Source organism: Populus alba, chromosome 16, assembly GCF_005239225.2.
Source record: "Populus alba chromosome 16, ASM523922v2, whole genome shotgun sequence".
NCBI lineage: Eukaryota > Viridiplantae > Streptophyta > Magnoliopsida > Malpighiales > Salicaceae > Populus > Populus alba.
Genome location: NC_133299.1, coordinates 3604151 through 3632027, shown reverse-complemented (window position 1 = coordinate 3632027; position 27877 = coordinate 3604151). Strand labels below are relative to the sequence as shown.

The window sequence follows — 27877 nt, the reverse complement described above, 5'->3', positions numbered from 1 at the left end:
ACCAAACTAAACCAAAAATATATGTATGTATATATATACATGTTAAGAATCCAACAAAAGATGGTAGATGGGTCGAGGATGTTTGGTTTCAATACCTTCTTTTAGAAGTTCATCCTGCGGTTTAAAACAAAAGTGAACCAACAATTCACAGTGATGTTTCCATGCACATCTCTAACCTTCAAGAAGTGACAGTGATGTTTTCCATGCACATCTCTAACCTTCAAGAAGTGACAGTGATGTTTCCATGCACATCTCTAACCTTCAAGAAGTGACAGTGAGGCATGTGCACCAAGTCTACTGGAAAATTTGCAAGCATATGTAACTCCATAAACATGTTGATGACTTTCAAGAGATGATAGGATCTAATCCATAATCCAACATCGGAAGTGGATCAACTCTGCATGGAGAAAATAAAAATAGGTAAGACTGAATTGATTTGCTGCATTTGGCACATACAAGCTTGAGAAAATCCCCCGACTAGGAAACTGTTCAAGCACTAGCCTACGAGCAAATTTAATTCCCAAAAATAAATGAAAACTGAATTTAAAGCATGCAGATCGGCATTCAAGAAGCTCCAAAGAGGGAGGCAGTTTTCCGAGTTCCCCTCTTAATTATTTTAACAGCTAAACCGCTGAAATCTCCTCTAAGATGATAGGTCATTTGGATTTCACAAACAGCTCTTTTCGTTTAGAAATTTTAGAATACACCCTTATGAACACAAGCAATACTTGCATCATGGATGGAAACTTATAAATCATCCTTATGACAATAAAGGTTTTCAACCCTACTTTTCCTTTCTGTTGCCTCCAAAACCCTCAAACCAAACACACTTCAGAAACTACTAAAGCAACCTAGTCCATCAAAACAATGCCACACTATAGATCTCTAATGCAGTAAAGCATAAAGAAAGATGACAAAAGAAAAAAAAAAAAAAAAAACATTGATAAATGAGAAGAAAGCTTTCTCAATTTTACTGATCAATTTCATTTGTTTACTAGGCATAAACAGATATCTCAACAATGCTTGGGTAACAATGCTGTTTCCTTGTGCATACTGACTAAAGCTGTAGCACAACGAAAAAAAGGTAAACAAAACAAAGCAATAAACAATCTAATATGTCTTATATTTTGATCATACATATAAGAAAACAAGACATTTCTATGCAAGATTTATCAGAAATATACAGGTGATGAAGTATTCATTTATATTTTCCAGGTACAATGACAAGATAGCATATCTTGAATATTATGATTATAGATGTAAAATGTAAGACCTTTGTGTAAGATTTATCAGAAATAGACAGGTGATGAAGCATTCATTTATAATTTCCAGGTACAATGACAAGATAGCATATCTTGAATATTATGATTATAGAAGTAAAATGCAAGACCTTTTGAGTAAGATTTATCAGAAAATTACAGGTGATCAAGTGTTCGTATATATATATCCAGGTAGTAAAGGCAGCATAAATACTCAAAGAAAATAGATAAAGGCAGCTAGAAGGTATGAATCCTCGTTATGCTTCAGTAAAATAACACAAATTTATCTGCTCATTGAAATGTTGAAATTAGATTTCCTAACCAATGAACCAACAAGTAAGGGATAAAACTTTTAGTACTTCCGTAGTACTGAGTTTTTCAGTGCATCCCCAATACTCAAAATATGCCAAGTCCATTTTGCCAAATCAGATAAATTAAAACGTGAACCTCTGTTAAACATTATATCACACCTCCGTTATCTATCATCTATAAGTTTTCAGCCTCCTCTCACAACCCCCCGTCATTCTACTTAGAGCAAACTTCAAAATTTCCTACAATCCCATTAACCAAATATCATGGTCTTGTTAGCAGCCTTTAGTAATCAATTAAATTAACCACACAAGAAAGAAGTAACCATTAGATGGTGTAGTTCAGAGATCACTTTGTATCACCTGTCAAAAACCTGATTCTTCTTATAGTATTCATTTTAGCAATGATGGTAATAAATTAAAGAGATGCAAGGATAAAAGAACTTTTTACACCACTTTTTGATGATTGTTAACATCCACAATTAATTTGTTGCAAAATAGATTTATATTTTGGATTGGCTTTCTTTTATTAAAAAAAAAAAGGTTTTAAGCTTTGATAAAATTAGAGGAAAGATCACTTGCGTTTCCAAGTTTTAATAAATCTGCATTTCTATAACCCTGGGTCAATTCCCAAGCAATTTATAATTTTAGTTTATAGACTGTCAAGTTCTCATGATTTGGGAGTTATGCAACCTTGGGTAGTGATTTATGGAGTTCTGAGGCTTTAGAGGGAGAGGGCAGGAGAGTCTATTCACAAGTAGGTAGGAAATTGGAGATTAACATGCTGTTTCATCTAGTGGTGAAAACATGGACATAATTGGCATTTTTTGGTGTGGGAATATACAGTAAAATTCCAGTACTATAGGAGTGCTGGAGGTTTTTCACCACGTAAAAGTAGTGAACTTCAGTAAAATATCTGATGTTGATACTAGAGTGCTAGAAAAATAATTACCTTTAATAGGTGAACCAGACCTTAACTAGTAATGCACAACCGGAAAAAAGTGAAAACCACAAGACCATGTTGGGGGAAACAGGAGCATAAATCTCCAATTTTAGATCCATCATTACCCTAAATGTAACAGAAAATACACCAATTCCACTGATAAAACTCACCAAGCACCATTAGTACACGAGTTATCAAAAGCTTTTGATGAGTCTTTATGTAGAACCACCAACAAGAACAGAAAATCAAGAGAACCAATTCTCTGAAACTCGATTGATTTGATAATTCATAGTCATAACATAACTTGAATGTCTAGGCATGGGGGAGCTTTACATATCCTTACATTTTTATGGGTTCTCTCACAATATCCCTAACATGGCCTAAATGCAGCTAATTTGCCCTTGAATAGAGATATAATCTCATATAGATCCTTTTTGACATGCAACTTGCATTGAAGACCCTGTAATAACTAATTTTTGACCAAAACTACTATGGCTAGTCAATCAAAAAAATAATCTTTTTATTTGTCAACATTCACAAATGGTTTTAATTTTCTTGAACTTACTAAAACACACTCTCATGTGTGCTCACTTTATAATAAACCAATTCAAAGTTTAAACTCTCGAAACACTTTAATTCCTTCCATTACACAGTTGTGATTAAGTAACAATAAATAAATCAGATAATTATTCAATAATTTAAAAAAAGACAAAAGAAAAAGAAAAGAAAAGATTTGGAGAATGAGGTAACAAAGAGATGGAAATTAACCATCAAATAGCCTAAAATATTTCAACATTAATCACACCACTCATTTGGATCTTGTTAGAGACATTAAAATTCACCAATTTAACGAGTACTTGCCAAGTACTCCTCCAGATCCAAGCCATTTGGATCTTGTTCTTTGCAACATCTAAAGTGAAGTGGCAGAAAAAAAATGCATCAATGGTTGAGGATGCTATTTCATCACTAGTCGAGACTCTGGTGGATTTGGGATGTTGAGGTGAGTCAAACGGTGTTTGCATATATGATGGTTTTAAATTTGTTAACAGGTGAGGTGGAATCGCAGGACTAGGTTGTGGGTGCCAGTATTTTTGGCCACGGATTATGATGGGTTTTCATGGCAGTTAGTGACAGTGGAGGGAGAGGTACAGATCTGGTTTTTGAGAATTTCAATTGTGGTGAAGTGGGAGGTAGTGGTGAAGGGGAATTTGTTCTTGAGGATTTGAACGGAGGTGATGGTTGAGGAGGGTAAGTTTTCTCTTGGTGATTTTTTGGCTTATTTTCTATTTTGATTTGGACACAAATTAGAAAGGTTAGTTCAGTCATAAATTAGTTATCTATTGGTCGCATATAATGACATACCAAAATCTGTTAGCTTGGATGAATTTTTTTAACAAAGGATCTGTTGGGAATTATGTCCATAATCAAGGATACATTGACTGCAATTACAATGTAAGGACATAGTGGAGACAACCCCTAAATTATAAGGACCAGAGAGCTAATTCCTCCTAGGTATGGTGAGATTTTTAGACACCAAACCAAATAGAAACAGGAAAACTAAAACCTAGCAAAATCTAATAGAAATAGGAGAAACCTACTTGATAGTCCTGATTTAATAAGAAAAATTGAACTCTATATTTCTTCCTAAAATAGCAATTTTAAAAAAAGTTACGTCTCAGTAAACCATCACTTTGGAACTCGTAGAATGACAATTTTCCTCAATTAGTAGAATTAATTTATAGAAGCAATAAGCAAAGCACATAACATACAAACGATCAGCTTTGCACATAACATAAATAACTGCAAATTCATGGCTAGAACATTAGTAGCACAAAAACATGGTATTCAACAATATTAAATTATATATTGTATTCTTACCTTTGCTGAATTTTGAGTACACCGGTGCCTATTGCAACTGGGATGCCCATTATGATGCATTCACTTACTCCCTCAATTTTATCATCCTTTCCTTTTACAGAAGCATTAAAGAGGTGATCTGATGTTTTTTCAAATGAAGCCAACATCAACACACTTTTGTCCATCTTTTGAATACCGAATCTTGTGATTCCAAGAACAACACCCTGTTATAACATCATTCACATTTTGTTCCCCATAAAATGAATATTCAGAAAAGTAAAACAGAATCCAAATCTGTCGGAACCACTTTTGGTTCAATTAAAAATTAAACATAACAAAATTTTAACAAATCACTCACCCTGGAAGTCATCACATCTGCTAAAAGCATCATATGACGTATGTCTATGCTCATTCCATGACTTTCCATGGTCCCTTGTATCTCATCAATGATGCACTTTCTGGCAGCCTCAATTCCAAGAGTTTCCTGGACTTCAATGATATGATTACATTTTGTTTTCCGACCATCAACACCCTCAGTCCCCATAACAGCTTGAAGACCCGTGCTAAACAGATTCACAAAACATTATCAAACATTATGAATGGAAAGCTTCTAACAATCTGTCAAATATATTTATGCTGCATGTTAGAGTCATGACTGATTCAAGAACAATCAATTCATAGATCATGATCAGAATGTCATGCAGCATACCATAAAACATTCTACTTTCTTGCTCACCTGCCATCACATGGATTAAAAAATTTCTTAATGTCTTTTGGACTAATCACTTGTAAATATCCAGGAACTTGCATTTTCACAATCAATAATATGAGTTGCTAAATACCGCGAAGCAAGATGAAGAGTCTCAACGATGATCAATGATTTTTTAATTTTGTTTGTGATTCCTCGATCAATGATATATTCAAATGATTTTTTGAGTTCTTTAATAGCCAGCCATTATAAAAATATATTGCAAATGGAGTTTAAGATAATAGTGGTTAGGAGGAAATTGATGCAGTTCCACAGGGACCCACCACACTTGTTTAGGCTAACGAGATTGGAAACTCGGGATGTTTCCATCTAGGGCATGTAGCCTATTACAAAGTATGCTTCACAGTTGCACTTCAGTTCTTACAACTTCCATGCATAAATTAGTGCAACTCGTAGACAACAACTAAAATAAGGTTGACATAATGTGTTGTCTGAACTCCTAAAGTCAAATGACAATCTAAATGGTGCAATAAAGATAAGGAGTCAATGAGATGAGCAGAATGAAGACTTGAGAGGATTTTCTTCTTTCCTGTTTTTTTTAAGAAAATAAATAGGAGTGGGATTATTATTTTCTATTTTCTTTTTTTAAAAAAAGAGAGTGGATAGTCCATTTTGAGTGATTCACCTAGTAAGATTGAAAGTCTCATTGTTAATTCAAGGAACCCCTGCGGAAAAGGATTTCTACATTTTCCACATCAGCATTGTTTTTTCCAAAATCATTCTTTGTATTTCCTAAAGTCCCACTCATGGGTTACTTGAATTCACATGATGTGATTCGCGGCAGCACTTTCTTTCTCATCACAGAACTATTAAGATACACACAAAAATATAAAGTAAAAGCAGAAGTATGACTGCAACATGTTAATGGTGCATAAAATGATCCTCAAAATGTAACTTCGATAAATACCATCTTAGTTAAGGCATGTGTGAGTCTCTCCCGAATAGCTTAGACTTTTAGGTTGGAAGCACTAATAACCCCAATCTAAATAGTTGAAACATATTTTACACCCTTATAAGAGCATATTGTATTTGATGGCATTAAGATAAAGTGGCACAAAAGGATTTTACCATAAAAAAATATGTCACAGCTTAAGTAAATGATTGGAAAAAAGACAGCAGTTACAGCAAACTCACCCTTCTACAAACATGTTGTATTTCGGGCCACCATGATCATTCTCTGCATCATCAAGCTTCTTCTGGGCAATAACAACACGTTCAACTGTTTTTATGCCCTATCATCCAAAGACAACATGGTAATTACACATCTACTCCTAAAAATTATGACCACGTGAAAAGAAAATGCAGAATTCTCTAGATAAGTAATATCCAACAATTCTATAAATCTCACCTTTACTACAACTGCTGGAAGCATATTTTTAAGAGAATGGAGTTCAAAATGAAGTTTGTTTCTGTCACCGCCTGGAAAAACTTCCAACTTTCCATCTTCTAAAACATTAATACGCTGCAGGTTAACATTTCCATGGGATGATTAACACTTATAACTTTGCAAATGCTAAACAGTACCATGTGAGAAGTTATCACCTGCAGCTTCCGCTTAATCTTTGGAGTTTCTAAAATCAATTCTCTTACAATGTTAGCATCCAAGGATAACTGTGCCTCACGAATTGTTTTCATGTCAAGTGTAACCTTTACTGATGCTGATCTTGAAGTCATTACAATTTTTATACTTTTCGCGACCTGCAAAACAAGATCAGGAAACAAAATTGAACTTAATAGAAACTGGATGACAAGCTTAATTAGAAATCTGAAGAGCTGATAAACAATGAATATATTTATAAGAATTTTGCTGAGTAGAGCAGATAGCAATTGTGCAAAAGGGTTCTGGGTTCAGTAAAAAATGGATAAATGAAGGTGTAATTAATGAAGCCAAAAGAAAGTACAAGCTGAAATCACCAATGATTGCACCTACAACAACTAAACAGAGACTAGTGAAAATTATATCAAATATTCAAACCCAACAAGAAGGTAGTTATTAAGTTTCGACAATGAATTGATTGCATACCTGGCCTAGAACAGTTTTCTGGATGCGGCCCTTTATGATTCGAGCAGCATTTACATTACTATTATGCTCAAGTTCTACTGTAATGATAGGTGTGCTGATCCTTTTGGCACCATTTATTATTTCTTTAATACGAGGAACTCCCTGTGTTATATCTAAAATAATGCTAAGAAATCAACTTAAGACATAACGATAGCCAAAGTCCTTACAAGATAAAGTGTCAATCGCCAATAAAAAAAATGTGAAATTAGTAAGGATACTCATGCTCGCAACTCCAGCAAAGTGAAAGGTCTTTAATGTCATTTGCGTTCCTGGTTCTCCGATACTTTGAGCTCCAATTGCTCCAATTGCAGTTCCAGGTTCAATTCTTTTCCAGACATAGCGATCAAGGCAGGTTTTCAGAAAAACCTAAAATTTATTTTACATCAACACTCATTAAAGACAGTTCACTAAAAATTATAAGGGAAACAATAAAGACCTGTTCTAGTATTAGATATACAATACAGGGTAAAAAAATCCTTGTAAGCAAATTGTATAGAAAAAACTAACATTTCTAAATCAAGCCATTTCATTGAATAACAAAAGGATTGATTAACTCACTGTAGAGTATTCTGCTTCTAGAAAACTAATGTTTTTCATGTATAGATATTAATCATACGTTTGATCAATTTATAAATGGGCTTAACCACCTTTCTACGATATGAAACTGAATGAGAGAAGCAAAAAAGTCCATCTAGTTCTGCATTCATTTCTCCCACTGTTTCTTTCTAGCTCTGCTGCTCTTAAGGTTCCATAAAAAATAAAACACACATGATAAGGTTTTTTATTGCTAAAATCTAAACCTAGAATCATTACTTCTCAATCCTATTACCCATTGAACTGAAGCTGATGAGCTACAAAATATGTCCAATCTGCTGGTAATCTGCCAAGAACATTAAGATTAAGAAATAATTTCTACACATTTTGTCCTGTTGTTCACAATGCCCGTGAACTAGCAGAAGTGTTTTATTTAGTATGCCAGCTTTTGGGGCTGGACACTGTTTTGGAATCTTTGGTGACATTCCTGTTTTTGCATTTTACTACACGTACATGGTGCTATTGTTGTCACATTAGAAAGAATCACAGATCTCATCAAGTACCACTTCAATTCCATTTCCATTATTTCTCAAATTGAAAAATATATGCTTTATATGCTGATCAATACACATATTGGAGCATCCAAATGAACTTCCAAAGGCTGTTTTAGCAGTGACAACATCCATTTGATACCTACCTACCTACCTCTAAGGAATCCACATAGAGCATGGGTCAGCCAATTTGACACCCTTATTACTCATTCTTTCAGGGAACAGTAAAAAAATGGTAAGTACATTTAATTTGCACAAGGCATTGTCAAACATCCTTTTTTTTAAGGATAGTGTTTGCTTCAATTTAGATAACTCAAGCAAGAAAGCATGACCTTAAAAGAAATTGTTTCCGTTGTCAAATGCCATACATGTTCTGGTTCATGACATACTCCCTGTTATAAATGGTTTCTTTTGCTACTAATCATATTGAGTTATAGGAAGACAATTAAGAGAAGATGTCTTTCACAATACCTTGGGAGACATACCAATGCCTAAGTAAAGAAATATTGTGCCAATGAAGGACTTGTGAGAACAAGATTACTATGAAACAAGAGACTAGAGTGGAGGTTTGAGAATAAAGTGAGATCCTAGACCCTTGTAGCTAATGATTGACTATACCAAAATTTGTTTTTGAAAGGTTGCAAAATTTTCAAGCACGTCATCACAATTCACAACACAAGGTTATCTACTATGACTCTTTTCCACTATGAATTTAATCTGAATAATCCTTTTATTCTGACAATATAAAACTCTTGCTGGTAGTACAAGCACCACAAATTTTTGTGCGTCAACTTCTTATTTAGTGGAATAAAGAATCATAGCCACTTGTTTTCCAAAGATGTGAAATACCAGTTTCCTCTAATAGTTTATGTTTCTAATCAGCGAGCATCTTCTAGCACTCTTTTTTTTTATTCTCAACACCCACAAGGGCCACAATCAGCATCTGACAAATGACCTTCTATACTTGCCCACTAAGCAACCAGAAATTCTCAACTTTATAATTCATTTACATGTTAAAATTTCACTTATTTTATCAACAATGAGGAAAACCAAGTTTAAATTAAGAAATTTCTTAGATAAAAAAGCTACACATTTGTAGCAGGGAAAGTTCATCAAGCTCCCATTTGTCCACTGCTTATTCAAGCTCCCAATTCCAGAGTGGTTCCACATCTAGCACGTTACCTTACTTCTGATGGTAGAGGCTGATTAATTTTTATTTGCCTTATTTTTTAGCCCTATTAACTAAAATTAATAAAGCATTAGAAAACAAAAACACTCTCGACAAATTAATTTATATCCCTTCAGCTTCTACTGACTCATATGGTGCTATAACATCATGACACCAAAAGAAAAGAAGCCATTGACACAAAGGAAATAGCAAATAAATTTAAACCATGAAGGCACAGGTATCAATCAGTTCAGTTGAATGGTAGTGAAGTGATGCTTACCTCCAACTGCTTTTCAGTAATACCAGAGACCTTCTGAGCAATCTTTTCTGTATTCTTAGAAATTCCTGTGCGCCCTTCAACATTTTTTATATTATCAAAATTCTCTACCTCAACACCATCAACCAATTTCATCAAGCATTCCAGTCTCTTAGCTTGATCCCCAAGGAAAGAACTGAGACTTTTTCTGAAGGATTCAGAACAAATTCCATCAAGAGTCCCATTATGCTTTAGTAGCAAACTTTGTACAATGTTTGAGATATCTGAAGGGGAAAGGTACTCATCTTCTTCAGCACCACAGGTTGCCTGTGTGTGGGAATTAATCAATATATAGTCTTATCAAGTTTCACAGAAATCATGGGAAATTCACAGAAGATAAGCACGGCAACATACCTTAACTTTCATGAACAATCTATCAAAATTCAAAGGAACCCCTGCTTTTCCTTCCATTATAGCAGGATCCAAGCCATCATCTCCATAAAGAAATTGAACTATACCCCCACCTGCATCTTGCACTGTGTTATCATATTGAACACACAAGTCTTCCAATCCTTTGCTCAGTCTACGAGCCATGTATCCAGTGTCAGCTGTTTTCACCTGAAGGAAAAAAAATTACATAAAAACATGTTTCAAATCTCAAGATAAACCCATCTTCCTCTAGTCCCAAACCCCCAACTCACCCTACCATACTATTGGCCATTGACATATGGCAATTGGTAGGGCATCAGGATCCACATTAACAAGTCAAAACTCCAAGGACATATTAACTACCATATAAATTTTTATTTTACACTTCTCATTGATATGAGACGGGCCATTTTCACAAAGGTCGTAATTATTATTATTATTAGTTGATGCCTTAGCATAAAAGCATATTTTTGGAAGAAAATTAAAGCAAAACTCGTAGTCAAATAACCAAGAGAGAGTTTTTCATAGGGAACTAAATTTTACTCAAAACTTTGATTCTAGTTAACTGGGTGACCCCAGAAACCATATCACAAAAGAATGAAAAGGAAAAGGAACAATCAAAAGAAATAAAAACAAAACTAGGAACAGCATTAAGAAACTACACTTCAGGTCAAGCACATAAGAAAAAAAGATTAGCGATGGACCTCAAATGATATTTATACTTCTAGTTTAAGCTAACTGGCTACTACTTTTTCATGTTAACTTTGTGATTCACTGATTTCAAGCAAAATAATGGGGTTTTTTTTTTTGGTGCTAAGAAAGCTTCCATACTAGGGAAAGCATTAAGACAAATTAACTTTAGTGAAAATAGAAAACAATTTGGTCTCGGTATCATCATTAGTGATGTGGTAGCAACTTTTTTATTTTCTTTTATGAAAATAGAGATTCGGGATTTAAAAGATTATACATGGTGGATTGAAGGGAAGATTGGTATTTAGGATAGATCAAGGCTGGTCTTTGATATTGATACCAATTAAACGGCAGCAATTGAAGAGGAGAAGAGGGAAGAAAGACAAGAAAAATAAAGAAGATAACGGAGAAACAAGAACTAGAGAGAAGGATGAGGAAGATAGAATGCTATTGTCACTAATCATTCAACAGCTAACATAAAAATAAAAATGTGCACTTCTATAAAAGCTAAAACCAAAATGGGGCCCTAAAATGTAATAAAACATAGAATATTTTCATAGTAACAAAACATACATAGATTCCCAATTAACTAAATCTCTACTTTTCTTGTAACAAATATTATGGAAGATCTTCCATTAATCAGGCATGAACATTCTTTTTTTCCAAGGCAAAAAAAAAAATAGCCCAACTTTTACCAGCAATTTATATTCAAAAAGCAAAATTGAGTTTCGAATTAATATATAAGCATGACATCAGCTTTCTATAAACCACTAACTATGAGGGGTTAATAACAAAGAAGCAATGAAACAATATGATAAAATATTAAACATATTTCAATCTTAAATTGATAACTAATAAAAGGAAAAAAAGGATTTTCCATACCGCAGTATCCACCAGACCTTCTCTCCCACCCATGGTATGGAAGAAAAACTCAGTTGCCGACAAACCACTATAAAAGGAATTAGCCACAAAGCCTTTAGCCTGCACAAAAGATTACAATACCCCATTTGCTTCACAAGTTCATGCTTCCAAAAAAGAATTAAACAAAAGAAAAGAAACACTCTCATGTATTGTTTATGCTATGAGCCAAATGATGAAGCATTTCTTTAAGCTACTAGTTAGAGATTTGGGATCTAAGTCCGACACACACTCACATATGTTAGTAACAATAACAAATAGAGATACTAACAAGAACTTCCATTCGACAAATTTCAAAAAAAAAAATCCAGACCAATTTCAACAAGAGACATTGATAGAGTTGACAGAAAACTCTTTCAAGGGCTACTAGTCTACTACAGAGTAAATAATTCTACTCATTTCATCAATCTTAATTACTAGTCAATAATTTCATTCAAATTACTTATCATATAAATAAACAAATCACAATAATCAGTGGTAATAACTGAATATAACTTCCCTAACAAGAAACTACATAAAAAAGAGAGATCTTTTACAAAGATAGCAATATTAAACACGGAATTCCTGACAATCCAGATGGAATAAGGGCATAAAAATATTTAAGTATGCAAATTATGCTTGCCTCAATTCAAAGAAAAAAATCTCAATTCCATGCTATAAGGGGTTGGCTTCATGGATAGTTCTTTTTTCCTTCAAAATACATGTAAAAGAAAACAACATAGCATATTTAGACCAGTTTTCAACCTACTGCAACCCTCCAACTCCATGCAGGTCAAAACCAACAATGCTGAATCTGCCAACATCATACCATTCATTGACTCCATAACATATACAAATAAAAAAAATCCTTTTTAGGTACAAAATATTAACCTGGATGATTTTCTGAGAACACAGGTGGCATATGGTCATAAAAATACAAGTGCACATGCTTTTTGCAAATCAACCCATCTAATTCTAAATTCCAAGCTAGTAGCCATTGGCTGCATGGATCTTTTCCCCCCTTCAACAACATATAAAAGAGAAGGACAAAACATGTTTAGATAGGTTGTCAAACTACTGCAACATCCAGCTTAACCCAGACACAAAACAACAATCATCCAACATTAGATCAGATATTGGCTACAAGTACAAATCGCTCATAGAAATAACTGGGTTCGTCTTCCCAAAGAAAGAACCTAATAGCATGCATATCTTCTAGTAAAAAATAAAACAGGTTATTTCTTTGTTGGCTTTGTTGTTGTTGGCGTAGTAACAATCACAACTGAATGCCCACAAATTTATGGGCATCTCAAGAGTAAACCTGAGCATGTCTTACATGAGTATGATGTTACCCAGCCAATAAAACTGGAGGCTTTTACATTCAACCATAAATTCAGTGAGAGCCCACTGTAATGGCAATAGCATGGCAAACTAAGATCCCTTTGGATAACCAGGGGGGGGGACTCAACCGCTCTGGACAAAGCCAACTATTTTGTGACTGTTACAGATAAAGAAGACAAAAAAATGAAGCGCTCTCAATAAGGAACTTTGTTCCACAAAGCTGGTATATCCAAAAAAATCTAGCAATGTCACTCAGATTTTACTCCCATTCCTTTGCCATGTCACTCAACATGAGTATTTTAGGCAGAATGACAACTCTGAGCAAAGTAGTCCATGGCAAATGTGCTTTACCACACTCATGTCCAGACACTTCAGGCATCTGAAGATATATGAGATCATAAAAGCATATGAATTCCCATTTTCAAACAATAGCTCACTTTATACAGTTTAGAGATCCTAGGTAAGGGATAGTATCCATCACTGCAAATAGCAAGTCTATTGTTGTACGATAATGTTTGGTAGATGGTGACTATGCCTCTGTGAGATTAAGTTTTGGAACCAGAATAAAAGACAAAAATAAATACTCTACTTACAGCAGGGGTCTTGGATTTCCTAGGGAAATGAGGGAGACTTCGATCTATGAATCCATCAGGAGCACGGGAACCTCCAACTGATTGCTGACCAACACATGCAATCATCTGGCTAATATTGATAGGGGAACCCTTGGATCCACACTGTGACATAATCAATGGACTGTTTCTCCAATGCAATTCTTTCATGCATACCTGTTCAGATAAAATCAAGTTAGTGACGCAAAGTACTTCATCAACCAACAAAAGGTTAACTCAATGACTTGCAACATCAAAGAATTGACTTTAAGAACAAAACAGCACAGAATCTTTCATTGACTACATTTCAAAGCCAAGAACTTGTCCTCACTCAACAATACTATGCTAGAGTAAATACTAAAGTAATCAAACCAATTAAAATACACTGCCAATGAGCATTGAACTCATTCACATAAAAATACTAAAATTTAACCTAATGTCAGATCCTTACATCCCCAGCTTCCTCTCGAAGCTTATTTAATCTCTCAGTTATTTCAGTTTCCAGTGTTTGAGTTGCATCACAACCAGGTTTAAGCGCAAGCCTTCCTCCATTGTAATCAGCTATTAGTTTATTGCAATGACGATAACCATTTGAAATTGTTTTCCCTTTCTCATCGACCAATTTTTTTCCAGGTTGGACATCATCAATCCCAATTGAGAAGCCATGATTTCCTATCCAGCGAGCACTACATTCAGGCAGATACAATGTAATTAGCCAAACAGATAACTTAATACCATTACTACTCACGTAACAATTTGAGATGGCATTAGACACCAGAAAGTAGACGAGACAATAAGCAAATATTGCTGACAACAATTTCATTTTTCTTTTGAACACAAATTATATGTAAAATAGGCGGGAAAACAACAAGCATAGATAGCATTGCCTGAAGAAATAGTGGGAAAAAAAGTTCATTTCTTTATCATACTAGCTACAACTAATAACCAAGATGAGATAAATCAATATTGCAGTCATTACATAGGAATCGACCAGTGGTAGCAAGAGCTCTAACTTCATATTCTAATGAAGTTGGAGCAAATTAAACAATATTAAAATTAAAAACACCATAACCAAGTTCCAGTCACAACCAGGAGTGATTTTGATATAGTGAACCTGATGAAATGGCCACTATACTAAATCAACAAAGCACATATCAAACTAAAGGGTTTACAGTCAACTTCTTCCTGGACTTTAAATACAGAGTTATTTACATTAACAGTTGAAAGAAAAAAGCATTGTCATTAGAAATTATCAATGTTAAAATAAGAATTGGCATCAGCTGATAGTTAAACCATAAAGGTCCAATACCGATGGACATCGAAAATGGCTTTAGAAACAATAGAAATACATCTTGCAGCTAGTTGCAACATGATCTCGTGATTCTACATTCAACCAAGAATTCAAAACTGGATTAGGTTTCTTTAAATAGACATGCTTGTATTAATGTAACATACATACTAAATATCATTTGATTAATAGTTAATTCAAAGGATTACTCCATCCTAAAATACCGTTTCTAGAAGTTTCAAAGATTGTTATGCATGTTTCTTGAAAGTGTGCTTATTCTCATGGAGAGAAGAAATTTTAGAGAGAGAGAGAGAAGAAAGGAGTAGGGCAAAAAAGATGATAAGGCATCCATAAAACTGAAAACACAATTCTAAGACAAAAATACTTTCCAATCTTATTGGGCTAAAAGCCCAAAAGTTGGTTGTTTTAGGGTTTTATTATGTATATGTAATTTTTGACATTATGATCAATTTTGATGAATTCATTAAAAAGGTTAGAAGGACTTTTAATTTCTCTCCTACTTTTTTGTCTTCTTCCACAACTTTTTTCTTCTCTTCTTTAGAAACTCCTCTTCTTAGCTTTTCTTTCTCTTCTTCTCTTCAAATCTTACTTGTCCCGCATCAATCAGTTTCTAATAATCCCAGACTTCCTTTCCAACCCAAAACAATTTTCGAAGACATTGCATGTTTCCACAAATCTTACTATCTTCATCTCTCCAATAATGCTTTGGTGTTAAGCCGAATTAGTAAAAGATCAAAACCAATGAAGCTTTCTAAATTCCAAACTCTTATATTCATTTTTTTTTTTCAAACTGTAGTCCAAGGTAACTTTCAGTTGGAAAATTTCTTGAAACTGTCTGACATCAAAGGTTTATATTAACTTAAGAATAGTACAAGTTCATTAGAATACCAATGGGACAACAATTTAAAATATCAAGTGAAGCAAAATTTCCAGTCAGGAAATAAATAGCAAGGTAAAAACTTTCAATTTTCCCATCTGACAGCACCAAGCGCATACTGATTCTCAGGTGTGAACATGAGAAATACCTCAAGACCAAACAAAGATACACATCTACTAAAATGAAGCACAAGGAATCCAGCTAAACAAAAAAAAAAATCAAATATCATAGCACATCAACCAAAATGAAGCAAAAAGAATTTGTTAATAAGAGAACTTGCAAGTAGTTACCTCAATTTAGCTAGCCGATTCATGCAAGTAGCAGCAGCATATGCATTGTAGTCTCTAAGAAGAATAGAATAAAGACCATCCTTGTTGCCATTACCTGGAGTAGCATCTCAATTATAAGAACATGCATGCCAGAAGCAAATAACCAAATGTAGAAGCATCACTATCACACGTATTTTTTTAAAACAACTGAAGAAAAATAGCTTATCATTTTCAAGAACAAGAAAGCACAAATTCAAAGATAACCCATAAATAATACTAATAGCATCTTGCATAGTAAAAGCAAGTTCCACTTGAATTTGAGGTGGAAATAGCACGTAAAGCATAGACTAGTAAAGGTTTCTAGATGATTCATTAGCTTTGCCAATAACAACTCTACACTAATCAACATTCAGGAGAAGTATATCCATTGGCCATTTACCCATAGATCCACAATGAATGAACTGAATAATGATGGTAAATTAGCAACATAAGCAAATTTTCAGTCACGGTGTTACTTAAACCACAAAAAAGCTCCTAACTAACAAATTTCATAAACAAATCAGTTTTTGTCTGAATCATTAGTCACTTTTCCAGTTATTTGGTCAACAATTCATACTTTAACAAAGGGAATAGAGGAACAAAGGGATACTTGTGGTTGTAGCATTGTCAAATCTATTTGAGGAGGACAGGAGCAATATTCTACTTTTGTTGGTTTTAATCGGAAAAATGGATTCTGTTTTGGCATGAAAAGGTTGTGGAAAGTATCACCTAAGGAAACTCCCTAATATTCATCTCTCCAACAAGTATCAAAGCTAATGGCTGAACAAGCACATGTCTTGCTGATGTGAACTTCAATGACTTCAACAGTTATCCCATGAAAAAGTTGTGAAGTGAGAAAATAGACTCCAACATGGTGCCTATTTCCATCATCAAACAGAGCTCTAGGTGGTCCTCGTAGAACTCAGATTGCTAAAATAGGTTCATTCAAGTGTGAGTACACTTCCTGTGATTGGGACTCAAATGTGAGAAGGAAATATCAAGGTACATGTCAGAATCCCAAGTGAACAGACAACAAATTGAGAAAAACATACATGGTCTTATGACCAATTCTACACCAACTTGTTTTGAGGCTCACCTTTCGCCATGTCATGGCATGTTCTGTTCATCTGTTCCACCACATAGGTTTGCCAGTGTTCCATTATACTAGACTAGCTTTGCCATGTGCTAAGTAAGCATAATACATGTAAAAGAGGCTTATTAAGAATATGATCTTACTCCCTAGAAAGTTAGAAGTATGTTGACCTGGTTTGTAATGACAATTGATACAGCACTAAATAGTTTGAACTTCTATTTTACCTTTGCTCTGTTTTTTCTTTCCACACAGGGAAATGGGTGTGCCTCAAGAAATATAGCTTTTGGCAAGAAGCCTGAGCTTGGGAGGTTGTATCTTTACAAAAATCTTCCAAGTAGTTGAGTAGCTTTTTTTCCAAAGAAGCCACAAAATCAATTAGTTATTTATTTCTACATGTGCTTTCAACTGGAAGACTATAGACGCTGGTGTTTTTTGGTATAGAGGGTTTTCAATGAACTATAAAAATCTCAGTTGGTCAATGTAAACGCTTGGAGACATGAAGTTTTTGAACAGGCAAAGATGATAGACAAAGTTTTATAACTTAAGCCATATTCTGGGTTTTGTGGAAAAAGGAGCAGGGGAATCTTTGCAGGAACAGTCTATTAACCTTTGAATGGTTTTTACCTAGACTATGCTGTTTTGGCATACACAAATTTTGTGCACAATTTTTTGTTGTTGAAGATTTTTCAACTTCTTATATTATACACTTCATAAGCAAGTCAAGTAATGTAATTAAAAGAACTCAGTTAATAAATTCTGTGTCTCCATTGCAGCCATTTAGAGATTCTTAGTTCTTTGTTCTTGCTAAAAAATATTAATGATGATAAACTGTCTCAATATTTCAAGATGTTTTATTAAAATATCAGAAATGTTTTTACTTTCAAGGACCAACTAGTGCCACCTTGCACATGTCAGAACTCAATGAAAAAACAAACAAATGAGCCACACATACTAATTTTATAACAACTATCTATTCACTTAGTTTACTCATAACAATAGAATATCCATCAAACTCATCTTTCTTTATTTCTTTTCTCATTTCTGAGATTGCACAGCAGATGACTCCTAATGTCTCTTTTGATAGAGTACCAGATCCATTTGTCCTTCCATTTTTATTATTTGAATGGGATAAAATACCAAAAAGGATTAAAAAAACACATAAAACCCTAGTACAAGTGACAGATGGTTTATTTTTCAAAAAATAAAGAATAGTTCAACAGCCATCAGTATGAAACTCAGGTACAAGAGAAAAGCATAATTGCATGGAAACATAATAAAAAGTGCAAAGACTATCAGTTAAAAGCATAAACCTTTGCTTAACATCTAAAATGTACCAAAAAAACCTCACCTAGAGTAGCCTTCCCAAGTTGTCCAGAAATTAACTCGCTGTTACGGAAGTAAACATAACCATCATTAGGACACATTGTTTCTCGCTCTTTTTTGTGTTCCTTGTTGGGCTTTGAATAGTTTTTCTCCTTAACAATAAGATTTATATACACTCTCACATTAGCATGTGGCCGCAATAGAACACTAAACAATTGTTTCCCAGTCCAAAGCTCTATTGGCTGCATAACAATAGCTGCATTAGTCTCAAAGGTGGAAACAAAAGGATAATCTAGAATGTAGACTAACAAGGAAAAAAAAAAAAAAAAAAAGGACAACCAATTAATCCATCCAATTCCAACACTTAAACCCATAAAATATAATGTTCGATCCAATTTCTAAACCATAACCAATCGGGCTAGAATAGATACAAAAAGAAATTGAACATTACTTTTGAATCAAACTGCTGTACTAGAGCATGCTTTAACATAATCTACAAAACTGGGACCACATCTACCAAAGACTTAGCACCACAATTCTGAAAAGTGATATCAGTTGAAATTGATAAGCTAGAATAGAGTTCTAAATGAGTTCAAAGCAAGTTCCAACCTATTCCCTATTCATATTTGGCCCAAATTTGATGGATCTGATACTGGAAATTACAGGTATCAAATTTGATCTTTAATAAGATCCAAATCCAACAAATCTTTAGAAAGAAAAAAATATGCAAAGGATGCATCAGTCTCGCAACTCTAGTGCATCTGTCAATTCAATATCCTGAGAGAAAAAAAAGTTCCTCAATCGGGTTCCTTACTAACCATCCACATCCATTACCTAGATCAGTGTATTTTGCCAAAATATAGGCACTAAATATTTGATTATTTTGCCAAAATATACACTTCATCAATAGTTCATATTGAAACTAATTTTATATGTCCAACAAAATGCACAAAAATGCGCGTGAAAAAATATAAATAGACAAAATATGTATATCATGATCACCACAGACCACGGTTACCAACAACCAATGACATTAACATATAATCACAAAAGAGTGGAATTCTTCTTGCACTAGGATGTTGGTTCCTCATGGTGAAGTTTTAGCATAAAAATCACTCTCCATAACTCTACTCTACCAACATGAAGCCTTTTTCCAGACCCAAGCCTAGAAGGTTGTGAAGATTGACAGCTAGCATAAACTATAATAACAGCCTTTGGCACTCAACTCTGCATCATAGTGCTGCAAAAGAATTATTAAACATAAAACCCAAAATTGAAACAGAAGATGAAGATGAGGGAAACCTACACTTTGGCCAGCCATGGGATTGACACTAAATAAGTAGTTTACAACAGATATGTAGGCAAGTATTTGTGTCTAACCTTAAGTACTGAAGGTGTTGGCAAATCAACAAGATCCATGCCATCATTCATGTAAGAACACATAAGGGAGAAAGCTGCACGGTCATAAAAAGTGTCCTTCCTTGTAATGAGAAAGGAAGATGTTAAAAAATCTTGGGTTGAGGCCACCAAGATCTCTCCATTTTTCGGTGTACACAAATTGTTTTGAACCTGAGGAACACATATAAAATCTCATAGAACAAAATGCAATCTCTGAAAATAAAAGCAAAAGGAAAGAGCATGTTGTGCGGGGATCCTCAATGCTACCACATTAATGTAGATTAAATGTGAAAAATAAAATTTAAAGTTCAACCATAATCACTTGATAGGTTTCCACAGGCACGACTATAATTGGCATTGAGATCTATTTATCTAAAACAACTTACCCCCATCAGCAAAAAGGCCTCTGTCCGAGCCTCTTCTGTTTGCGGGACATGCATATTCATTTCATCACCATCAAAATCAGCATTATAAGGGTTGCAAACAGATTCATTAAATCTCAATGTTCTCCAAGGCATAATTCTTGCCTGCAAGAACAAAGCAAAGAAGCTGCATGAAATAACACAAGAATTCTACAAAAAACAATTTTGCATGTCTGAAATTAATTGTAATCACCCTATGGCACATGATAGACATCCGATGCAAGCTTGGTTGTCTGTTAAAGAGAACCACATCCCCATCTTCCAAATGACGGTGAACTATGCAACCAGATTTTAGTTCCTCAGCAATGCGTTTTCTGTAATTACCTGTCAGCATCCTGCAGAATAAAGAATGTATTCACATCATTAACAAAAGAAGACTGTCTTCCTGTAAAAGGTGAGAGTAAGAAAACAGACTTTGATGAGCCATCTGGATATGTGACCATCCGTGCACCGGGGTATTTGTAAGATCCATTATTGACACATTGCCTCAACTTCTCAATATTGTGATGAGTAACACGTTCAGGATAAGTTAAGATCCGAGCCATATGGATCGGAATTGCTACCTAGACCAGTAGAGAATCAAGAGGATAGAATAGAAAGCCAATGACAAAAATAAATAGCCAGTTAGTCATTCAGTTCAGTATAATGCCCAACCTCAGTAATCTTAAGATTAGGGTCTGGTGATATAACAGTCCTTCCAGTAAACTCAACACGCTTCCCTGCTAAGTTCTGCCGAAATCGACCTTGCTTTCCTGTGAGGCGCTGAACAAAACCACTCAATGGCCTTCCTACTTGCATATCCAATGGTATGCGAACATCACTATTTATATAAAGTGTAACTACAGCTTGAAGTTCATCCCATCCAATCTACACAAAAATCTTCAACATAAGAATAGTATCATAACAAATAGTGGTAGAAAGATGTGAAGATAATGAAGAAAAATAATACTCATACAAAACATTTTCTTCTATTATCAAAAGGTTGCAAAAAGAGAAAAATTGACTTTCATCTTTTTGCCCTCCATAGATGAGACAAGACATCATCAATTCTTTAGCATTCACATTAATAAAAATAGATAAGGTTGCACTATATTTAATAGCCATAATTAATGTATGTATCACCAAACAGGGCAGTTTTTGCAAGATATACAATGTAGAACAATACATTATTTGAGCTCAACAGATGTAGAATAGTTTAGAAAATATTAAATTGGCCATTGAAGACTCAGATTCAGAAAGTAATAAAAAAAGAAAAAGAAGAAAAGGTCCTGCTCTTCACTGTTGTGGCTTTTCTGGATAGCCTAACCATAATCAAGCAAGCTTGGGTACTGATCCTAAAGGAGCTCTAGAAAAGGTTACTTTGGCATCAAGGTAAAGTATCGGGGGATTTTAGGAGTGGAAAGAAAAATGTTACAAAGCAAGGTGCAGGCAGCTGAACATACATAAAGCAAGCAATCTTTCTAAATATCTAAAACCCACATCATGTCTCCTAAATTACAAGCTTTATTATAGTTATTTTATTAATCAGTAATTCTGTTTTATTCGTTAGTAGCTATATCCCTAGCATGTGATTTTTAAAATATTTGGATGTCTAAAATTGTGTCTAATATTGGCTGCGATTAAAGTTTTTATCGTAACCTTAGTATAAATAAGCTGTAAAACAGATTCAGAACCAGTGTATTATTATTTCAATCAATGAACTTCAGAAACTAGAGGTTTTCTTAAACCCTAAATTCCATTCTCAGTTCCAACTTCTTTCCTAATTGTTTCTAGCCTTAATTCTGCTGATCTGATGTTCTCCCTAAACGAGGCCAACAGATGAACTGGAAGAATGGCTGTATGTTTTTTCCCTTTCTTGATGGGATAAAAGGGAAGTGAGGGAAAAAGGAGTGGAGGCAGGTAATTATAAGTGTCAAATAATAATCAAGCAAAACTTCAACAACACATCCAAAATGCAGTGGGAAGTGGATACAAGATCATTTATGTGCAATAAAGTAAATTGCACCCATATCAAGGAAAACTTTTATAATGACCACTATGTCGCAGCATTCAACTTCCAATTATATCTAAAGGTTACACTAACAAATTCAAGATCCTCTATGATACCAGATATTTGATCCCAGTCCTTCTTCCTTCTAGTAACTCAAGACGAAGTTTCGCATTGAATTGAATAATTTGTTTCAACCGCTCCGTAATGTCATTTTCATTGCTGAAATAGGAACAGAAGAATATTTAAAATTTTATGATGAAGCACTGCCACAAACAACTTAAAATGAATGCTAAGAAAATAATTATTGGGGAAACCTCTGGGAGCCTTCTGTAAAAACAGAAGGTCGGATAGATATAGGTGGCACAGCAATGGTTGTTATAATGAGCTTCTCAGGTCTACCTTGTAAGTAAAGCAATTCACAATCCTGTGATACAATAAAATTGAGTGCATTTAACATTAGTCAAAGGCAAATAAGAGCAACAAGTGAATTTACACAAAACTTCCCAGTGGTAGTAAACTATACCACTTCCACCATCCTTTGAAAAAGAGACAGCACTTTGACAGGGTTGAGAATATAAGTTGCCAGACCAATAGGCGCCCTAGCCTCTCTTGTGTGTCCAATTGCAGATTTACATTCTTCCAAATATCCATCACTCAGTTTTGAACGATCATGAATGATGCCCACGACAGACCCAGCCTTCTTTACCATACCTGGAAACTACAGAAATTCAAATTAATAACTAATAGGCTGAATTTACAGAAAGCTGTAAGCCCCAAAGCAACACATTTGACGCATTAGTAAATGGCTTGAGAATAATTTCACTTTATGAGTTGTTTACCACCTGGAAAAATGTGATCTCAAGCAAACAAGAATATATTCAATCTTGCATCTTGTTCTGTAATGCAAACAAATATGATGTGAATTGAGAATGGAAAAAAAATAAGGATCATAAGAATCTTTCCGATCTTCTTCGTAAATTTGTTGAACAGGCAAGCGCAGTCCAATCTCCTTATTTTATGATGTCATTGCAAATTAGATAAAGGCATTCCCTATTTAATATAGCTAAGTGTATTTTTTGATCATGAGGAAAGGTTGATTATCCTCAACTAATTCTGGTATGTGAATAAACAAAACTTTGATGACTAAGTGTGCTTGGTAATGTGGTGCACATTTTGCAAAAGTCTGTTTGGGCTGAAAAGGCATCAAATTGATGCTTTTGGGGGTGTTTTCAGATGTTTTTTATATAAAGACATGCACTTTGAAAAGCAATTTCATACGCAGCCCAAACACACTATTAGCAAACAGAATCAAGTGATATCCTTTCTTTTAGTTAATCTGATCACCTTTTACAGATTAATAAATGGGATCTTCCGATGCAATGACTGTGGGTGTATGTCACATTATAATGCTCATTTAATAACCTTATATGGCTACCAGTGTAGCTGAAAACAAGCTTTCCTCGTATTCATGTTAAAAGCATGCAGTCATCCAAGTATAATTAGACATGAGAGACAGCAGAAGGCAAACCATTCATATATCCACATCTCAAGCACTTCACTGCTTTACTGCTTGCCATGGTACTGCATTTCTTTACAATCTCCTTCATAAGTTCATTCTTCTTCAGAGGCTCGGTCCGAGGATTTCTCATCCTTTTCAAATAACTTTTGCGTAATTTCTCATCGATAAGTACACGGGAACAAGACTACATAGAAACATTATGCATTCAAAAGCAATATAAGCAGCAACACTCAATCGTAAACTCATCTGATAGAACAAGATGAGCAATGTAAGCGAGAATTTGGTGACCCCATTTGATATATGGCTTAACCATTCAAATAACCTATGGCTGCCGAAGATAAATCCATAAATAAATCAATAAACCTACCCCGGATAGAGAGAGACACTGACACTCTGAAAAAATCAAGGGATGAAAAAATGAAGATGAACAAAGCAGTGGAGTGCAATTACCTTACAAATACACTTGAGAATGTCCAAAATAGTACTTAAATACCCAACATTATAAACTGGCAAGACAAGGTTCAAGTATCCAAAGTGTCCTGGACAGTCTGTGAAGGATCCGCCACAAGTTTGACAGGTACCATGTTTATTTGGAGCTCCCTGATGAAACAAGAACAAATTCACCTTCCTCTTCTTCTTTGATAACATGAAATGAAGAAGAAGAAGAAGAAGAAGAATGAAATTACCATGCGAGTATCCAACAGACCACCTACGATTGCCTTTTTATTGGCGTCATAGTATTGGCCTAAATGGACTTGGCATTCAGAGGCTTTCAGAATATCCGATCCAGACATCGTCGAGAATTGAATGCTTTTACTGTAAGTATTATACCAGCCAGATTACTAATTATCAAAACAGCAACAACAAAAAATGCAGAAAATTAGAGGAACACTTTACATTCTCCGTGGACCGACATCCTCGATGTAAGGCTGCTTCGTGTAAATTATGTCTTGAGCTCTTTGCTGCATATCTTGCAAGCCTTACAGAATTATCACACAAGTGAGTTTTCTGGGCTTCTCAAGAGAGATTATTTATTGTTTTAGCTAACTAAAACTCAAGGGTTTAAGGGTTTTTCCTGCTACGGTCAGTGAGGTTTTGGAGATGGTGAGGACAAAAAAAGACAGAGAAAAACCCTACTCTCGGTATCGAACTCCAGACCTAGCATAAAAGTTACTAACATAGAGACGCCAGTGCTAGTTGAGAATTTATCTACAGGATTCCGTTTCTATTATTTATAGTATTTACCTTTGCTTATGTATTTTTCTCAAGATAAACATACGGATGGCGAGGGGTCGGGCCGGGATTTCTGTCCACCAGCGGGTACCAACCCAGGTTTTATTTCGTATATTAAATTATATATTTTAAATACAATAAAAATTATTTTTTAAAACAATTGTTGTTTTAAAAATATATTAAAATAATATTTATTTATTTTTTTAACATCAACACATTTAAATGATTTTAAAATATCAAAAAAATATTAATTTAAATTAAAAAAAAATTAAATTTTTAAAATACAAAAATAAACAACTAAAAATCAAAAGTTTTGAAACTAAGGTCAAAAAAAGTTTTTTTTCTCTTGCCGGACTTATCAATAAAGAGTTTTTTTGGAAACGTAGTACAAACTGTGTTCCCATATATTTTAAATTTTTTTATTTTTGTTAGAAATTATTTTTATATATATTTTTTCATATCTTTTTAATATAATAATCTTAAAAATAATTTTTAAAAATAAAAAATATTATTTTAATATATTTTAAACTATAACTATTACTACAGTCCCATAATTATAAAAAATCTGATGTCTAAGAAGCGATGTCAGGTCTTGGCCTTGGAGCTTCTGTGCCGTTAGCTGCGAACTTAACTCTTTGATCATTGGCTCATCTCCTGATATTTAATGAAGTGCTTGATTGGAAAAGAAACAACACTCATGCCGGTTTTCTATTTTAAAAAAAAAAAAAAGATAATGAACATGGAAAGCTGGATTAAGTTAAAGGTTATTTGAATAATGATTCAGAGTTTTTTTTTTTTTAACGAAGGGTTTCAAAAAATAAATAGGATATATTTATCATTTATATTTTATAAAAAATCATTGCCCTTGCTTAATAAAAAACCGAAGTGAAGATTATTTAAAAACCTTATTTGTTAGATTTATATAAAAAAATAAAAATATATATATATATTTTAAATATTTTAAAATATAGTTTTGTTTAAAATATTCATTCGGTTCAACCAACATAGATTAACATAGTTTTTTAGAATACGTAGACAAAAGCAAAGGTGCCCATGTCAAAGCTGTTAGCTACTCGACACTGTGGTGTTACAAAATGGACATTATAGTAACCGAGCCCAATAAAACACTTAAACTATATACTAAATTTGATGTATCCAGTGGATGCTCCCAGAATATATACTTTGGTCATCTTCCCTAGCTTGCATGTTGCATGTGCTCTTCGAATACGACTCTTATGTGATTTACACTAATTAAAACTTTTAGGCAATTCAATTATTATTTTTTTCCGATCATAAGTTAAAATTTAGTTTAGTTATCGAAAAAAATTTAGTGCCTTTACCAAAGAAAACAAAAACTTGGTACATACACAAATAAGGTAATCTTCAAGGAAAAATATTATATTAATTAAAAGAATTTTATTGGAAATACAAATACATTATCTTACCATAAAAAAAAAAAATCACATGTCAAAACTAAAAAGATTTATACTCTGTCTACAAGGAAAGAAGCTATTATCATCACAAGGTGGTATGCCCGCGTACTGCCATGGGGCAGCCTTTTATTTCCATAAAAATATTAAAAAAATATAATTTGATTATAAGGTGGACTCAAGAGAATGGGGTTAAGACGTCGGACCAAGGGGGTTGGGTTCGTGTCCGGACTCAAGAGGGGGGAGTCCTTGGCTAGAACCAGACAAGTTGGGTTTGGAGTCGTGTCTGGACCCAAGGGGTTGTGGTTTGGTTCCTTCCACAACCGGACCCAAGAGGGTTGGGGTTGGGGTTGGGGTCCGCGTTCGAACTCAAGGAGGTTAAGTTGTAGGTCCGTGTTTGACCCAAAAGGGTTAGGGGCAGTGGCGGAGCTAGAGCTTTTTCTATGAGGGAGCAAATTAAGACAGTGGTAAATTAATAATAAATACTGTAACTTTTCAATATGATTTTTTTTTTAACTTAATTAAGTTATATAACTTGAAGTTTTGAATGATTATTCATCTTTAAAGGATTTACACTTGAAATACTTTTATAGTAACGTGTTAATTTAATTGATGAACCTAGTGATTTTATTATTATCATTAATGTCTTCATAATAATTAACACAATAATAAAGTCGGTTGAGTTGCATAATAATTCTAAATCTTTTATATGATATTCATTTCAAAATACACATCAATTTATCAAAACTCATTTCAATTATATATATAATAAGTATGTTGATTAAATTATACTTAATCATTTCTAGACATTTAAATTATTTCTACACGCACATAAAAGTTGTATAAATTCATTAAGTCAAATATGTGAAACAAGTTTTAATATTATACCCTAGTTTCAAATAAGAGAAAATACTAAAACAGAGAAAGTGTATCTTATGGGATTTAAATCCATACCCTCTTCTAACTCCAAGCATCTCGTTAACAATTAATTCAAATAAATTTGATATAAAATAACAATTAATACGTGTACATTGTAAATTAAAAGACCTCAATTAAATAATTAATCCATAATTATAGTGAACTAAGAGACCTTAGTTAAATAATTTTAATAATCTACCCTGTCAATACAAGAGATGCAAAAAATAGTGATTTTGCATGAACATTAATTTATTCATTTATAATAAAAAAAACATTTAATTGATTAAATTAAAAAATTAAAACATTTATTTTGAACATATTTGAACACATTCATATTAAAACCCCTAAATTATCATAAAACTCTAATATCTTTAATAACTAATTA

The 27877-nt window shown here is 33.8% G+C and overlaps 1 protein-coding gene across 4 annotated transcripts; it reads right to left on the bottom strand.

The window, feature by feature from the left end:
• Window positions 1–7: 7 nt before the first annotated feature.
• LOC118050642 (DNA-directed RNA polymerase III subunit 1) lies at window positions 8–25085 on the bottom strand. 4 transcript variants are annotated; one of them, XR_012168177.1, is made up of 28 exons: window positions 24809–25084; window positions 24598–24727; window positions 24362–24511; window positions 23921–24095; window positions 22916–23103; window positions 22707–22816; window positions 22509–22611; window positions 21057–21269; window positions 20817–20965; window positions 20596–20737; window positions 20367–20507; window positions 19963–20151; window positions 18608–18824; window positions 16149–16242; window positions 14124–14358; window positions 13658–13849; window positions 11709–11807; window positions 10122–10325; window positions 9732–10034; window positions 7417–7564; window positions 7160–7311; window positions 6685–6834; window positions 6485–6604; window positions 6271–6368; window positions 4726–4930; window positions 4389–4591; window positions 219–397; window positions 8–176 (listed from the first exon to the last, which is right to left on the bottom strand). XR_012168177.1 is itself a non-coding variant. In XM_073405281.1 (27 exons), the coding sequence occupies exons 1-27, from the start codon at window positions 24877–24879 to the stop codon at window positions 346–348; spliced, it is 4233 nt and encodes a 1410-aa protein (XP_073261382.1). In that variant the 5' UTR covers window positions 24880–25084; the 3' UTR covers window positions 8–345. The 4 variants fall into 4 exon arrangements, 1 of the variants encoding a protein (XP_073261382.1); XR_012168178.1 differs by having other exon boundaries at window positions 260–397; XM_073405281.1 differs by having other exon boundaries at window positions 8–397.
• Between the last annotated feature and the right edge of the window lie 2792 nt (window positions 25086–27877).

Bases quoted from the DNA above. Each gene is read 5' to 3' on its own strand.
- LOC118050642 (XM_073405281.1), bottom strand. From the start codon at position 24,879: ATGCAGCAAAGAGCTCAAGACATAATTTACACGAAGCAGCCTTACATC. The intron at 22,817-22,915 runs GTATAGTTTACT...ATTGTATCACAG, and splicing joins TTCAAAGGATGGTGGAAGTG to GATTGTGAATTGCTTTACTT. The intron at 10,035-10,121 runs GTATGTTGCCGT...TCCCACACACAG, and splicing joins GATTGTTCATGAAAGTTAAG to GCAACCTGTGGTGCTGAAGA.